General features: G+C 46.2%; 1 protein-coding gene across 1 annotated transcript in view; it reads right to left on the reverse strand.

The window, feature by feature from the left end:
- The window catches only part of UBASH3B (ubiquitin associated and SH3 domain containing B), an 80743-nt gene that overhangs the window by 11068 nt on the left and 52884 nt on the right, over positions 1-16791 (reverse strand). The window contains exons 5-10 of the mRNA XM_069876512.1: positions 14500-14669; positions 12008-12216; positions 4974-5109; positions 4283-4403; positions 2973-3095; positions 470-562 (exon numbers count right to left, since the gene is read on the reverse strand). Of these exons, the coding sequence (XP_069732613.1) occupies positions 470-562; positions 2973-3095; positions 4283-4403; positions 4974-5109; positions 12008-12216; positions 14500-14669 (852 nt within the window). The remainder of the gene's footprint in view (positions 1-469; positions 563-2972; positions 3096-4282; positions 4404-4973; positions 5110-12007; positions 12217-14499; positions 14670-16791) is intronic.

The following is a 16791-nucleotide window of genomic DNA, read 5'->3' on the forward strand; positions in this document are numbered from 1 at the left end:
AGGACATCTCATGCTTCTATCACTATTTTCCTTCCCAGTTTTTGCAGTAAATTATTCATGCTGGGGGCAGCGAGTTTCTTAGTGATAGCGATTGCTGGGGGAGAACACGACAATGAGCAGCTGCAGGAGCGTGAGCAGGCAAGGGTGCAGGGCATGCTGAGCTCGACATGTCCACCCATCCCAAATGCACATCTGACTTCTGCAGAGGGGACAATAAACCCAACCCTGACCAGCAGTGGGTGTTAGGGCCAGCACAGCACTTGCCTAAGTGCTCTCACACCATGGAATTAGAAAAGGACTCCCTATGAACAGGGTTGTGCTAATGATAAGTGTACTCCCATGGAAAGAATCCTCACCCTTATTTACCATTTACTTGGGTCTCCAATGCCAGGCTCCCTTTTATCTGGTAGGCAGTGGTTTTCCCAGAAATTAAGTAAAATGCAGCCTTTCTTGCTCACTGGGTTCTTACCTTTCAGGATATTGTGTGCTGTCTGTACGCACCGTAGGGATGGGGAGCTGTAGACGTAGTCTACAATGGTGCTGGTTTCTAGCAAGGCTTCACCTGCAAGCAAGTTTCAACACCCGTGAATAAAAACAAATAAATAGCATTGTAACGGCAGCGTGCAGGGTATCTGCCACCCAGCGTGGAGCTAAAGCAGCTTCCCAGCTTGGTTTTGGGGAAATATAGGTACCCATCACATTTTATTGCAGTGATGTGTTTGGCACTGTGATGTGCACAGCTCTAGGATCAGGATACGCTTTTCCATGTGTGTTGCTCCACATCCATTTAGGTATTTAAGCACCATGCAAAGAAATCGGAGCAGCTTTTGCTCGGTTTCTGGTTCTCTCACATTTAGCCAAAAAGCAAACAGTGTGCTGAGAAAAACTGAGAGACCTTGAATTTAATTTTGTTTCATTTAAAAGCCATAAATCAGAATGATTCAACTTAACTCAAACCCAACTTAATTCAATTGGCTCGATTCTTCGCTTGTATAAATTACCGTTTCATTATACAGGTGGAAGATCACTGAAAATGAGATAAGAATCAACTTCACCATTAAGGTTATTAATATTCTTGCGATGCCTAAGGGAACCAAATGAGAAGAGGAATCTGCTCAGCATTGCACAGACTTGTAGAGAGAGTTGTATTGTTGTTATATCTGGAAAGGCAGGACAAAGAAGTGGGAGCAAGAAGGGTTTATTAACCTCAACTTCATGTGTTTAATGATGGCTGTAACCGTGTCAAAACCAATCTGTAAATCTCTGGAGAGAAGTAGGGTAATTTAGAAGGAGCGGCACATCTAACAACCCTCTGTCATGGGAAGCTGCTCGTTTGCTGCAGCCGTCAGAGGAATTACGGCTTCGGCAATCGTCAAGGTCGAGCCTGGGCGGATGCAGTGGGGAGCAGTTGCCTGCAGATGGCTGGGATGCCGCAGCCGCGCTGGCAGGTTGATGGCGCCTGGGTCACGTATGCAGTTGCGTGCTTGGACCCAATTAATGATACCAGGAAAACGTGCTGCGATTGCTCCCGGATTCGCCTTCTGTTCTGTGCATATTGCGAACCCCGATGCCATGTGGCTGGGAGTCTGAGCATCCTGCTGTTGTACGGTGAATTAATTTTGTTTAAAAAGCAAGTATAATTTTAGCTGCCCTAGTTTGAATCTGACCAACGCTAAAGGATTTGAATTTGAGAAAATGCTAAGTGCTGTTCTTAAACTCATGTCTTTAAGGGACTGGGCTCCCCTCATCACAGTGCGTAATCTGCTTCTTGACTACTAAATACTCTTCTCTCTATACACAAATCAACAGGCTCAGAAGTCAGGGACAAGGATGGAGGAGTGGGAGAAGACTGATAATCATTTGGACTGTGGTTTTGCCACACAAACTTGGCTTGGATCAACCACGGTATGGCCAACAGCAGTAGGGAAGGGATCATGCCCCTGTACTTGGTGCTGCACCTCGAATGCTGCATTCAGTTTTGCATCCCTCGGTATAGGAAAGACATTGAGGAGCAGGAGCTTGTCCAGAGAAGGGAATGGAGCTGAGGAAGGGGCTGGAGCCCAGAGGTTCTGGGAGGGGCTGAGGGACCTGGGGCTGTTTAGTCTGGAGAAGAGGAAGCTGAGGTGACACCTTATCGCTCTCTACCACTGCCTGAAAGGAGGTTCTAGTGAGGTGGGTGCTGGTCTCTTCTCCCAAGCAACAAGGGATAGGATAAGAGGAAATGGCCTCAAGTTGTGTCAGGGGAGGTTTAGTTTGGATGTTAGGAAAAAATTCTTTTCTGAAAGAGTGGTGAAGCATTGCCAGAGGCTGCTCAGGGCAGTGGTGGAGCCTCCATCCCTGGAGGCGTTAAAAAAAGCGTGTAGACGTGGCACTTCGGGACATGGTTTAGTGGGCATGATGGGGTTGGGCTGATGGTTGGACTTGATGACTTTAGGGGCTTTTTCCAACCTTAATGATTCTATTATATTGTATTCTATATACATAGTCAAACAGGCTCATGAAAGTAAATTGGTGTAGCAAACTATGGGTCAAAAATTAAGATTGTCAAAATCAAGGAAGAAGCATATTTTGCATGAAGTGACCACCACGCTGTTGCATTTCTCACCAATGTTGATAATGGCAGCATCTTCCAGTGTGGCACGTTTACAGGGTGGCAGCAGCTGCCCCGTAGCTGTGCTGCGAATGGCTCTGATTTCATACCATGTCCTAGATTTTGTGCTTCATCTTTTCTTCAGCTGCAGCAGCTGAAGGAGACAAGGTTTCCTTGGAAGAAGAGACAAATCTTATCTCAACAGGCTTTCTTGCTGAGTGAAGGCAAAGGGACTTTGCAAAGGCTCTTGAAAGGTCTAAATCCCATTAGTTCAGGGCACCTGATTCATGCTTTTCTGCCTTGTGCTTTCTGTGTCTGTGGCTGAGTGTGTGCGAGGGAGATAGATAGCAAAGCTGAGGTCCTCTGCTGAGGACCAACTTACCGACAAGCCTTGCCTGGGTACAGCCCAGCACGGTGATGGGCGCATCTTTTTCATAATCCCTGAAACCGCCACTTCTTTGAGGTAAGCTGTGAGGCATATTCAGGTTACTACGCATATACCTTCCTGTGGGGGGGAGGGGAGAAGCAGTGGCTAGAATTATTCGATCAGAGAGCATCATGCCTGTTTCTACCCTCTTTGACCACAATGTTTGTTCTGTTCTTCTCTTGTGAGACCTCGTCTTTAAGGTCCCTTTCAACCCCAACTATTCTATGATTCTAAATTTCAGTTCACAATCAGCAGTGAATGTTGCTAATGGTTTTAAAGTTATTTTTAGGACAAATTTAATGCCCCAGTGGAAAATAATTTTCATCCCAGAGCATATGAAACCTAAAATGCTACCCTTTTACAGGAGGCTAAAATGCCAGAGCGCTTCAAATGTAATTTAGAAAGAAGGTAGTTATAAAATCATCACTTTTTCCTCTTTATCAGGGAGTTCAGGGATAGGACAAGGGGGGACCGTTTGAAGCTGAAAGAGGGGAGATTGAGATGAGATCTTAGGAAGAAATGTTTTGCTGTGAGGGTGGGGAGGCCCTGGCCCAGGTTGCTCAGAGCAGTGGTGGCTGCCCCATCCCTGGAGGGGTTCAAGGCCAGGTTGGATGGGGCTTGGAGCCCCTGATGCAGTGGGAGGTGTCCCTGCCCGTGGCAGGGGGTGGAACTGGTCCCTTCCAACACAAACCATTCTGTGATTCCCAACAATTTTAACTACGAGATAAACCTGTAGGGTTTATCCCTGTAGGGGTGGTATTTTCATTTAGGACTGATGGCCCAGCTGTGCTAAAGATTTTCCTGATGTCAGTAGATGTTTGCACTGGACACTGACTGCTAACATCATGACTTCATTTCCAAATGAAAATGCTCTTGGGCCACGTTACTTTAATATAATCTTTCCTGCAATAGTTTTCCCAACATTAAGACACTTAGGATTCAGCTGACAGGGTTCTGGGCCATCTTGTCTAGACCGTACTCTTGCCAAGCAAGGTTGAACCAGATGATCCTTGAGGTCCCTTCCAGCCTGGTTTTCTATGATTCTATGACTAACAGGTGTAGTATTTACTGCCTGGCTTGTGTTTCTGCTTCTGCAGCCCTGCCATCACAGCACTGCACTCAGGTGCTCTGCCGCTCCTAACTGCTCAAAGCAATGTTTTGTGTTAGGAAACCATAGCTTCCATCTCAGCTTTGCCTCAGGCACTTGCCACTCTCCTTCCTTCACCTCCACCCAGAGCCTGAGACACCCAGGGGAGCCGACTCACCTTTGGCATCAAAGCACTGTGACAACCAGTACTTCCCAAAAACGACATCCATCCTTTCCCCATGTCTGCAGACAAACAGGCAGCGTTTCTGAGGCCCTGGCTGGCTGCTTATTCTCAGGGGCTGGAAGAAAAAGCACAGAATGCTTGACCATCATCAGAGTGCAGGGTGTGTTCTCAGGTCTGATTTACTAATGAGAGTCTGGACCAGACATCTCTGGCTTTACCCTCATGCAAATGCAGGTACAGTAAACTCTTCTGAAGTTGATAAATTAACACTGGTACCAAACTGCTAAAGTGAGTGGAGGATGGGGACCCGCTGCCTTGGGCTAAGAGCAGGACTGAGGACACAAAATGATCCAAGGGCTGGAGCACCTCCCATACAAAGACAAGCTGAGAGAGTTGGGGTTGTTCAGCCAGGAGAAGATAAGGCTGCAGGGAAACCTTAGAGCAGCTTCCAGTACTGAAAGGGGCTCCAGGAAAGCTGGGGAGAGGCTCTTGATCAGGGAGGACAGTGATGTCTTCTGTGCCTGTAGTTAATTGTGCCATTCAAAAGCTTGTAGAGTAGAGCAAATTGAAACTTCCAGTGCAGGCAGTGACAGGAGACCAGTGGATGACTTGTCAGGGGAGAATCAGTTGGTGGAAACTTGCCACCCAAACTCTGTGTCATTTAAAGATGTTTGTGGGTTCCTACCTGCATGTTCTGGCAGATGATTGTGAGTGGCCCCGTGTCCCCAGGTCCTTGATCTTCCTGCTGTCTTCTTTCCAGAGCTCCGTCAGTGAAGACTTGAAGGGATGGGGAAGATGTGGTGTTCAGAATTGAGTAGGACCTGCCAAAAATAGAAATATGTTTGCTTCAGGGAATGCTTTGGACTATGTGTGCTCAGGCTGCAGTAAAGACATTTCTGTAGTCTTCAGGAATTTATGATAATTACTGTTGTCATGTTATTGCATTATTATTTGTATTTTGGTGCTGCCTAGAGAGGACCTTGCTAGGTGATCTACACACACAACGAGACAAATCCCACCTCAACAGGCTTTCTGTTTCCTTAGAAACGGTTCCACAGAGCAACAGTTCCCAAACTGTGGTCTGTGAGGCTCTGTCAGCCCTCAAATGTTCTCATGGAAAATGCCAAGACCTTCCTGACAGCCATAGGATGCTCCCTAACATCATCTGGGGACCAGCTGCACATTACTTACTGTGGTCTTGTGAACCAAACTTTGGAAACTAATGGCTACAGAGAATTTTCACTCACCTTTATTGTACAAACTATTGCTTGAGTAGGAAGCTGGAGCACAGCCCTGCCTCTCACGCTGGGCAGTTTTAGGATTCCTGTACACAAAGTAGCTTGCATCCCCTGGTAGGGACATGGTATATTCAGTCTGGGTTGTTGCTTCAACATTTTTTCAGTACTGTCTATTCCATTTCCCATCTGTGGGAATTTATTCTCACCAGTGCTTCCTGTTAAGCGTAGCCAAAGGGATATAATAGATCCCATTCTCTCCCAAGGGGCTTACCCAGCGATGGTCTCTCTGAATAATGCTCTCATGCCTAGATATTCAAGGGCTTTGACCGAGACCCTTGAGAGTAAACCCTGACAGGCAATTACAGAAGCTGCAGCGACCCTCTGCTGATTAGGTTACACTGCATGGGTTGCGTTTGCTTAGTCATTAAAAAAAATGTTGTCAGATAATGTATGTGGTCATTTACTGTGACAGAAATAGTTGCCTTTGCTTGCACTTTTCAGTGCCTTAAATATGTCAGAAGTTGCTTCCTGCATAGCACCTCGTTAGGATAAATTCTCAGAGGGGTTTCATAGCTGTTAAAATAACACCATGTGCCTTTACCAGTGGAACAAAAATAGGTCATTGGCATTTTTGTAAAGAACTGATCTTCTGCGGGATCATATGATTTGCACCAGTTAAAGAAGAAAAAGCTCCCACGCTGTTGGTCCCTTATCTGGTAGGATTAGGGTGCAAGGATGAGACTGAGGTACTGGCTTATTGGTCAGGTGAAGAGAAGCACTGGCAGCAAGGGGAGCGGGAGGTGGGAACCTGCACTGTTGATCACCATGCAATAGTGTGAGGCAGCAGCCAAACAGCAGCCTCTAAGGGCACAGCCCTATGGCAGCAGATAACCTCTCCACCCTCTTGCTCCTACTCTTTCAGATCTTACTTTCTAGCGTTACTGATTCTCAAAACTATTTATTTTATTCTTGGCGAGTTCCCAACAAGGGCTGGGCTGGATCCAAGGAACTGTTCCTCTCGCTGCCCGAATGCAGAGAGATCATCAGAGGTCAGGGCAGCAAATACCTGAGTTATGCACAGTACAACTCTGAGGTGCAACAGGGATGGGTTCTTGAAGAAGAGCTATATGTAGGCAAGAGTGCTTTATGGATCAGCTGAGGGAGATATTACCAGGTGCTGGGATGAGAAATCACTTCTAACCCTCCTCAGAATACTTGCATGTGATATATTGCAGGCAGAAGTGCAGTCAGAACGCACTTCCAGCTGGCAGGATAAGGCCAACTCTGATCCAAAAGCTGCCGGAGCACGTTAGCGTGTGCCAAGCCCAGGGCAGCTAAGCCCTGAGCAGGAAGCACAAACAGACATTTATCACTGTATTAACTGGTCAGTGCACCTAGCACAGATACTTCCTCACAGACCCAAAAACTTGAATATCTCAACATGAGAAGGATCTGGATTTCTTAGCTGGAACTCATCTCTGCTGCTGTACGAAGTGGGTATTGAGCCTGAGCTATTGGTCTTCTGTGTTGCAGCTTCCAACCCCTCATCCCATCTCAGCCCTTTCCTACTTTGCCCATATGACAGCCTTTTAAGGATGCTGGCCTGGAGAATACTAGGGATTTGTTTGATTATCCCTCTTCTCTTTACCTACAGGAGCTGCTGCACAATTTCTTTTTCTCTAAGCCCTTACTAAAAGGCCATGGATACGTTACTGTCTATTTATAGATGCTAGTGAATGATGATGAGGCAAAGGCACACTATCTTGCTGCGTCTGGACCAGACCACCAGTCTGACTTCAGTGGTATCTCCTTAATTTTGCTGGAAAACAGAAACCACTGAAGCTATTTCAGCTTAGTCATCTTCTAAGCATAGGTCATTGTTTGGAAGCTTTTCCCAAAGGCTTGTGCTTCCCCTGCTTGGCAAACAGAGACTGAAGGCAGACAACATCATCTTCTGTCTTCAGGATGACGTACAACATCTGCTGTCTTCTGGATGGTGCTTTGCCTTCACTGTTCAGTCAGTGATGCTGCTGTGTCCCTGGAGGCAATGCCCTCGCAGTCAGGAACAGCCCTTTAAAGAACAGAGATGCTGCAGCAGAGGGTGAAGAAAGTGCTGGTCCTCAGCTTTGTGTAGGAGAAGACTCCTTTGCCGCATCACTTATCCTTATCTAGAGGAGAGGGTTCCCCAGGGAAAATGAACCAGCGAGTCCAGAGGAGGTCATGAAAATGATGGAAGGGCTAGAACTCCTCTCCTATAAGGAGAGGCTAAGAGAGTTGTGTTTGTTCAGCCTGGAGAAGAGAAGGCTTCAGGGAGATCTTAGAGCAGCTTCCGATACTGAAAGGGGCTCCAGGAAAGATGGGGAAAGACTTTTTAGCAAGACCTGTTGTGACAGAACAATGAGTAATGGTTTGAAACTAAGGGAGGGGAGATTTAGACTGGATATAAGGAAGAAATTCTTAAGAATGAGGATGGTGAATCACAGACCCAGGTTGCCTAGAGAGGTGGTGGAGGCCTTATCCTTGGAAACATTTCAGGTCAGGCTGGATAAGGCTCTGAGCAACTTGATCTGGTTAAACATGTCCCTGCTCCTGCAGGGGTTGGACTAGATAATCTGTAAAGGCCCCTTCCAACTCAAAACATTCTGTGATTCTATGAAGACTGAGTGGAAAAAAAACTACTGAGGTCCAAATATCTTGAAAAATGAGGGCTGCTTTTCCTCCCCCTACTATTTGTGCCAAGTCTGACTTCTCAGGCTTATTAAAGGGGCATAGGAATAGCTTTGTCATCTCACAGGGAGCTGAAACAGACTGGTGTGACCTCTGCGGTGCTTCTATCCATTTGGGGGCAGAGGAGGTGACTATACCTGGCTTTGCTGCTAATGGAAAAGCAGGGCAGGGGACCATCACAAGGTTTAGCTTTTGGCTGGTGCTGGGCCCACAGCTACAAAGAAAAAGCCTTTAAATGAGTGTGCCAAGAGACCCGTGGTCTTGAATGTTTGGTTTACGTGGCTTCTTCGGTGCAAGTAAATTCTTGTACCTTCTGCTGGGCTTCCCACTTCTTCTGGGCTTTGCATACCGAGGGTGGAGAGTTTCTCCTTTTGACTTGGTAACCCACTAATTGTCAGGCACGAAAGGCAACTTAGAAAATACCTTACAGGCAGCTTGCTGGGAAGCTTTTAAGATGGATGTACATATGTATATAGATCTTTAATACTGGGGCAGCCTGATCTAGTGGGACGTGTCCCTGCCCATGGCAGGGAGTTGGAACTACATGATCTTTAAGGTCCCTTCCAACCTAAGCTATTCTACTTTGGTTTCATTTCAAGTAGTTTCAGCTCACCAGTAGCTTCTGCTGCTACCACAAGAGGATTTCCATCTTGATACCGTACAGAAGTAAAAAGTATTTTGTTTTTAACATACCTATGGCCAGGTTGTCTCCTAGGCTCAGTCAGAACTGATCTGACATTGATACAAACAGAGCTGGCTCCTCCCCAAAGGAAAGTTCAGTGCTTGAAAGGCTATTTTTCACTCATATACCCATACTGAAGTGATGGTAAGAATGGGTTATGGAGACTTAGGATCTCTGTTACATGGTGTGAGATGCTGAAGGAAATTATCACCAATTATTTTCTAACCTATAGCTCTGACTAGAGATTCAATGTTTCTCCTCACTGTTACTAGCAGGTCCAGTCCTTGGCACGAGAAAAAATCATGCAGGGATGCACCACAGCCAACAAAGAAATGTAGCTTAGGTGTGCATAAAATCCTTGGGGTTTGAAGAATAAAAGTGATACCATTCCTGTTTTTAGTAGATAGGGAAAAGATTCAGACCTGGAGTCTCTCAGGACACAACCTGGTTTAATGGGTAGTAACTCTGCCTTGAAGGCAAAGCCTCTTCTACCCTATTAAACAGATCATCAGGCTTGTCTTCTTAGCTTGGCAGCCTGTTGGTTTGCAGCTGAGGTGCGGCCTCACCGTGGGGCAGGGATGTCTCTTTAGAGTGTGTTTGTACAGTGCTAGCCAGGGAGGTCTGCATGCTGGGCAGAGCTCTTGAGGTGCTATTTCGATATTAGCCATAAAACCCAAATCCTGCAAAGGCCACGGTTCAGCTTCTGCTTTGCGTGAGCAGTGCAACAGGGAAACCTTTTCTAGGTGAAACATGCAGGAACTTGTAATCAGATTTTGCTGTATTAAAGACTCCATCAAACATCCCAGAACAGTATTTTGTCTGGTGTATCTCTTGCGTGGCGTAGCCAAGGTGCCATGGCCCACAGCGAGCTGTGTGTTCATGATGATGTCAATAATGCATGTTTTTTCACTTCAAGAATGCAGTCTCTTGTGACTCGGAGGGAAAGCTCCATGGCTGTTATTTCTTTCTTTTTCATCCTCTGCAGGGATGAAACAGGGTTTGACTGTGTCCACAGAGGCAGCACAAACCAGCCTGCAGGATCGGGGCAGTGCTCACCAACAGCAACCTTGGTCCCAACACCATGAGCTGGGTCCCACCTCCTGCACCACAGCAGTTCTCCAGCAGTCCTGGTGAGTCCTGCCATGCTTATTTTCATACATATGAAGTGAAGGGCTCTATGCACCATTCATCTCTTACCACGAGGATCCTACCGCGAATACTGTGTCCTAGATGGCAGCAGGGCTTAGGAGGTTGTCCTTAGCTTGCTATATTGTTTTGACCACATGACATTTCATAATTTAATATTCCCTGCAGGAAGCTGTTGTGTAAAATGAGACTGTTTCCGGGTATGTAATAATGTTTTTGATAAATGTTCCATATTGCATGCTCCAAATGATGATTTATAGTCTTTAGCGGTAATCAGGGAAGGGGCATTTCCTTTCTTTGCTTGTCTGGAGGAGGAGGTGCTGGAGTTACAAAACGTTTGGCTTTTCTTTTAGTTGCTGCTGCAGTAGTAATTCTTTCCCATGCTACTCCCTCAAAACTCTTCCAGGCACTGTAAGAATAAAAAGCAGAATCCATCAGGGCTGGCTGCCATGGCATATGTGGACCTCAGACCATTTTGGCTGGCAAACTTTACAGGAAAAAAGGATGTTCTTGCTGGATTGCAGATTGCAAGGTCTGGATTAAGTCCTGTCTTCATACAAACACTCTCTTTGACTTGGCCCATGCGTCTTAATTTTCATTTCTTTAAGCTGTGGCTACTGGAGGTCTTTTCATTCTTTGTAATGAAAGATGAGATGGAGTTTGATAGTGACAGACTCTGTATAGGTAGGTTTGTCCTGTTTGGCCAAATCCTGGATGGAAGCCCTTTATTAGTGGTGTTCATTTATCAGCAGGCAAGGAAAGAATGGATGGTTGTGACGAGATGTAAATGAGTGATCTCTGGCTATGCTTGTCCCTGCTTGATGGAATTCTGGGTTGGGGAGGACCCAGGGCTGGTTTGCCAAAGGGCAGTGGTTGGTGGCAGTCACATCTGGAAGCCAGACTGCACACAGTGATTGCCCTGTGCCTGCTCTCCATCTGTCATCCACCACATTGCATGCGTTAAGCCTGAAAAGTTACAGGCAAAGGAAAAGACTCCTTGCCCTTTTTGCTTCCCTTATTTTACTTGATTTGAGGAGTTATTGGATCAGTTTCTACTGAATGCTGAGTTGGGTCAGTTCCTCTGTCCTGTGCTGACATGGGTTACGGAATGCTTTCCTATTCTGCTTGGAGACCCTCCCCACAGGTCATGTTTGCCCACTGCAATTTGAAATATGAGCTGTCTGTGTTTTGTTTTGTATCGTCACCCCTTCCCTTTGTAATGAACCTGCTCGCAGGCAGGAATGTGCCTCTCCCCTCTTCTTGTTATCTTGTACTTTTACACACAAACTGCTCCCTGTGCTCTAGATTTCAGAGGTGTTTAGAGAGGCAGGTAGCCTTGCAGGAGTGCCCAGACCCCTCAAAAACTAGTTTATTATTACTTTTTATCTAATTCCCGTCAAAATCAAGAGGCACAAGGCATAACCTTATTGAAAAGGTGAGGTCTACATTCTCATTGAAGCCACCAGCAGGCAGGCAACCAACAGCTTCTGAAAACCTTGCTGAGTATCTTAAGGAACACTGCTGATCCAAAGTCCTTTTCAGGGAATCATACACAGAAGATCTCGCTTCTCAAATGAATGCTCGGATTTAAACCTTCCTGATCCTAGTCCCACCCCAGAGGTGTCTACACAGCAGTGGCTCTACAGCAGCCATCTGCTCTGGCTCCGTTAACCAGCAGCAGCGATCCTATGAGTAATAGCTGCTGCAACATCTTAGCTAAATAAATCACATCGTCCTCTAATCCCGTGCACAGGGATAGCATCTGCTCTTCCTTTGCTTATGAGACAGGGCTTTGTGTGCCAGTGCGTTTCCCCCAAGCGACCTTCTCGGCAGCCCTGGGAGACTCTTCACTTACCCAGGTGAAATCGCAGCTGCTGAGCCTCCTTTTTAACAGTGATGGAGACTGGACTGAGCAGCTTTACCTACCCATGAAACACCCAGGTCCCACATTCATCCGCCTTCGTGATGTAATTTTCAGGCAGTAGTCCAGAACAGCCAGTTGCAAGGGAAATGCCATAAATCCAGCCCTCACTCGTACTGGTTTGTTCCACTGGGGACATGAAAATAAAATCCCCTGGGACCAGCTCCAGTTCATCATCGTTCTGGGGGGTGTAAGGATAGATCACTTGCAGAGTCTGGGGAAGAAAGAGAAGCACAAATGAATGGAAGGATTGTTAATGGAAGGGAAATACTAGCAGAGCGGGGCAGGAACACTCCAATATTGGACCTTTAACCTTAGCAAGGTGTGAACAGCTCTCCTGGAAATGCATCACACTGTGATTTATCCAGGAAAGCTTTACCTTCAGGGAATTCCGGCCATTTCCCACTCTTTGCTGTTGGAAAGCTTTTTCTAAGTATTTACTTCTTCTTCCCTCTTTGATTCCAGTTATGTCTGATAACAAGGAGGGAAAGAGCAGGGTGATTTTTCTAGAGTGAGTAAAAATGCGACCACGTGCTTAATCTAAGCTGTTAAAAATGGAACTGAATTCTTATTGAGAGCTGGAATTTACATGGCTCTGGTGGTCAGTAACCATTTTTTGTTTGTCTATAGCAGTTCTTGTTGCTGTTGCCTTTGGAGACAAAGTAGAGACATTGTCAGGGGGCTTTGTGTCAGGTTTGACTTGGTGACTCCCAGCTCTCAAAACTGTTCATGGGAACACACAGAAAAAAGCAAGAGTCGGTGAGAAATGCTGGGATGTGGCCACACTGTTCTCTTTGTATTTCCTAACATGAACAGGATGAAGTTAGAAGGTGGGGGAGGGACCAGGAAGTGTATTTCTGTAATCTTCTCTTCACTGAAGCGTGAGGAATCCACACGTATTCAATGTCTATCAGTAACTTTCCTTAGGAATGGCTACAGCAGCCCCCATTTAAAAGGAGAACAAACATCTTATTGTCCCTAGCCAAGCCAAACTTCTGCAATGGCAACATGCAAAGAAAAACCATAATCTCGACTGAGCAGCTCTGATCTCCTGATGGGGTCAGTATGTTTGCTCACTAGTTCTCCTAGACTATTTGTGGTATCTTCAAAGGAAGATGGTAACTAGTCACTGTCACCTGATACCACAGGGCCAGTACTTTCACACATGGCTGCCTCAAGTCAGATATGCAAAGACAGGAGTTGGTTTTCATCAGCAACTCGCTTTGCAATCAGTGATAGTGTTGACTTCTTGCAGCTTCTAAAGACAAGACGACTCTTTGGATAGTAAAGGAGGCTGTCATTCATGGGAACCATGGCTTGGGGTGGGTCAGTGCTGTATATAAGAGACATCAACTCTCCAGATGCTTTGGCATCTGCTTACTTCATGGTGTGCTGGACCAGAATCACTTCATCCCACTACACCACAGTTTTTGTGTGTCTGACTCTGGACAATGCACATTGGTGGGATCAATCACCCCAACTGTAGGGTCTAATTATCTGCCCTGAGCAGGCACCTCCTGGAGGTAACTTCCTCCAGAAGGTGATTCATGTGGTCCTGAGATACACATCTTGGATGGGCCAGGGGACTCACATTCTGGAGGTGCCTGTTTCTCTGCACTGAGCCGCAGTGCTAAGGGAGCCTTAAGAGGTCTAACTTGGAGATATTAACAGGGAGGTGAGATGAACCTCATGCCTGGTTTCTCTGTGCCCAAGATCCCAATCTATAAAATTGAAATAATATTTTTTTCCTGCATGATGTGTTGTTAAGACACTTAAATACTACAGTTATAGAATCCCTGTGAGTAACTGAAGTATATAGGCCATGAGGGTAAATGTTTCTTATGCGATGAAAGTAAATGCTGTGATTAATAATAATGTCAAGCTTGTACAGAAGAAATAGATAGCAGTCAGGTTAATATACTGGCCTGGTTCATGAGAGATCTGACCGGCTTACAGTGAGCTAACAGGAGAGTCATTGTTAGAATTAATTAATCCAGCAGGACATTGTTCCCACAAGAAGCAAGAAATGAGGTGGATGGAATAGCAAGACTAGACAGTATGAGTAAAAAGGCACGTTGTGGCTGCCCCATCCCTGGAGGTGTTCAAGGCCAGGTTGGATGGGGCTTTGAGCAACCTGATCCAGTGGGAGGTGTCCCTGCCCATGGCAGGGGGTGGAACTGGATGGGCTTTGAGGTCCCTTCTAACCCAAACCATTCTCTGATTTTAAGATGGTCTATCAACATGTTAAGATGACTAGTAGGATGTGGGAGATCTATGTTCTGGTTGTCCCTGTGGGACCTGAGGCCAACTCCTTAATGCCTATATAGTCTATGCTGTGTATCTAGACAGCTCGCAGCAGGAGGGGACATGGGAGTCCTCATTCAGCTCGCGGCCTGCACACCCTCTGGAGCTGCAAATGCATTTCATACAGCCTGTGACTCTGCTAGATGCTCTTTGTATTGTAATTTTTGGACTGAAACAGGCCCCAAAGATTTACCTCATGATTAACGAAGCGTATGTCTCTGGAGAATATTGCAGCAACCCAGTCGCAGCCCAGCTTGACATCAATGTTCTGTGCTAACTTCTCCAGCGTGGGCAGGTGACTGGTCTGGAAGTGATAGGCCAGCGTCACGTGGAGCTGCTTCTTGTGGGGCTCCACATGGACATCTGCAATGAGAAGATGTCAGTTAACAGGCGACTGTGGAGATTAGCAGCTTTATGAAGGTGTGTCTGTCACCCCTGAACAGGAGCTGGGAGCAGAACTTGGGGGTTGGACTAGATGATATGTAAAGGTCCCTTCCAACCCAAAGCATTCCATGATTCTCTGAACTCTCCAAGACAGCTTAAGTGGAACAAACCGTAGGCCAGTTTCTGATGCGTGAAGTCAAGTGTGAGTTCCCTATAGATGTTGCATCTTGGATCAAATCATTAACAGATTTGTGGTCTGATTCAGTCCTGAGTCACACCAGGGTGGCAGACCAGGCATCCTTGCCAAACTGCCAAAACATGTTTGCATTCAGAAACCAAAAGATTTCTGGGTGGTGTGATAACAATTATTGTAATTTTGAACCTACTCAGTCTTCTGCCAAAAAAGACCTTTTTCCAGGAAAGGGGTGGCCTTTCTTTCATTGAGAATCTCTCCAAAAAAAGCAAATTAAAAATCTTAATTTTTACTCTCCTTCCTCTGTTCTCTCTCCTATATCTGCAGTTACAAATCCATGGAATTTACAGGTTCATGCAAGTTGATTAAATCTTTTCCCTGAACATCACTTGGATTGCCAGTTTGCCCACTGAGGGTGAGCAATTCCAAAACTGTGGGGGCAGACATTGACATAATAATGATTCAAAATGATCCTGCAGAAAAAGAACCTTCATTAAGAGAAGATTCCAGGAAACAGAAAGGAGAAAGTATGTGAAATACTGGGACTCTTCCAGTAGATGTGGAAATCATAGGATACATTGTTTGCATGTAATTTATTCTTGCTTATTCAACCAAAAATTGCAATTAAATTTGACTGATTATTCAGTCAAAATTGCAGCTATTCAGAGGCTTGGCGCCAAGTGCCAGCCAGGGGTAGCTTTGCAAGCTCATCCATCTTTTTTTTGATCAGCAAGAAAAAAAATGTGTTCTGCATCTCTGAAAAAGCCCCAGAGACTTTAATGTGATAACCTGAACAAACTGTGGACTGCAATGCAGCAGTCAGGCTCCCCTAAGAAAGAACCAATTTGGTCTGAATTGGAGCAGTCGCAGGGGCAGAAGCTTGTGGGAAGCTGTTGATTAGAGCTTTTGGGGTAAGAACTGCCCTTTCTGACTGCGTTGGTTTGGAGGGTACATCTATGCTGTGCAGGGGAACACTTGTACCGTTCTCACGTGGCTACAGCATTCCTTGGACTCGCTTAATGTCTCTGTGCGTCTCCTGCCGCCCTCCAAATTGTGCATTTGTAAAGACAACAGCCATTTCCTCCTTCCAGCACTGAAAGGGGCTCCAGGAAAGCTGGGGAGGGGCTTGGGATCAGGGAAGGCAAGGGTAGGAGTAGAGGGAATGGTTTTCAGCTGCAAGAGGGGAGATTGAGATGAGATCTTAGGAAGAAATTTGTTACTATGAGAGTGGAGAGGCCCTGGCACGGGTTGCCTAGAGTACTCAGGTTGCCCCATCCCTGGAGGGGTTCAAGGCCAGGTTGGATGGAGCTTGGAGCCCCTGACCCAGTGGGAGGTGTCCCTGCAGGGAGTGGAACTGGATGGGCTTTGAGATCCCTTCCGACCCAAACCATTCTGTGATTCTAAAAGGAAGAAACGTTCTAGGCCTCTGTGCAGCTGAAAGCAACACGTTTTAGTGGTGTGATGACAATAAAACAGGTCTCCACCTCTTCCTCTGACCTTGGAGCTTTTCTTCGTACTGTTATGGGGTGTTCATCTAGCTTGGAGAACACCCCAGGGACTCAGGACTTGCCGTACCTTGATGCCCTTTAACTCCAGGATAAGCCTGCGATAATAAAGGACTAAACCGTTTGTGTTGTGACTAGTCCAGGCTGAGCACTACAGCAACAGAGGGTGGGAGGATTAGTCAGGGTGCTATTATAATGCTCCAACGCTGTTCTGACATCCAAGTTTAGGGCAACCAGAGGACACGCACAAAGCCTGGAGACCACTGGAGCACAGGGTGCTCTGGTTATGTCTGTTCTCCCAGTTCCTGATGAGTTCCCTCCTCTAGAAGCAGCAGAGGACCCAGCAACAGAGCCAGCTGCATCAGTACTGAGATAGGATTGTTTGAAAAAGTTCTCTCCTAGG

The sequence above is a fragment of the Phaenicophaeus curvirostris genome, chromosome 25 (assembly GCF_032191515.1).
Source record: "Phaenicophaeus curvirostris isolate KB17595 chromosome 25, BPBGC_Pcur_1.0, whole genome shotgun sequence".
Lineage (NCBI taxonomy): Eukaryota > Metazoa > Chordata > Aves > Cuculiformes > Cuculidae > Phaenicophaeus > Phaenicophaeus curvirostris.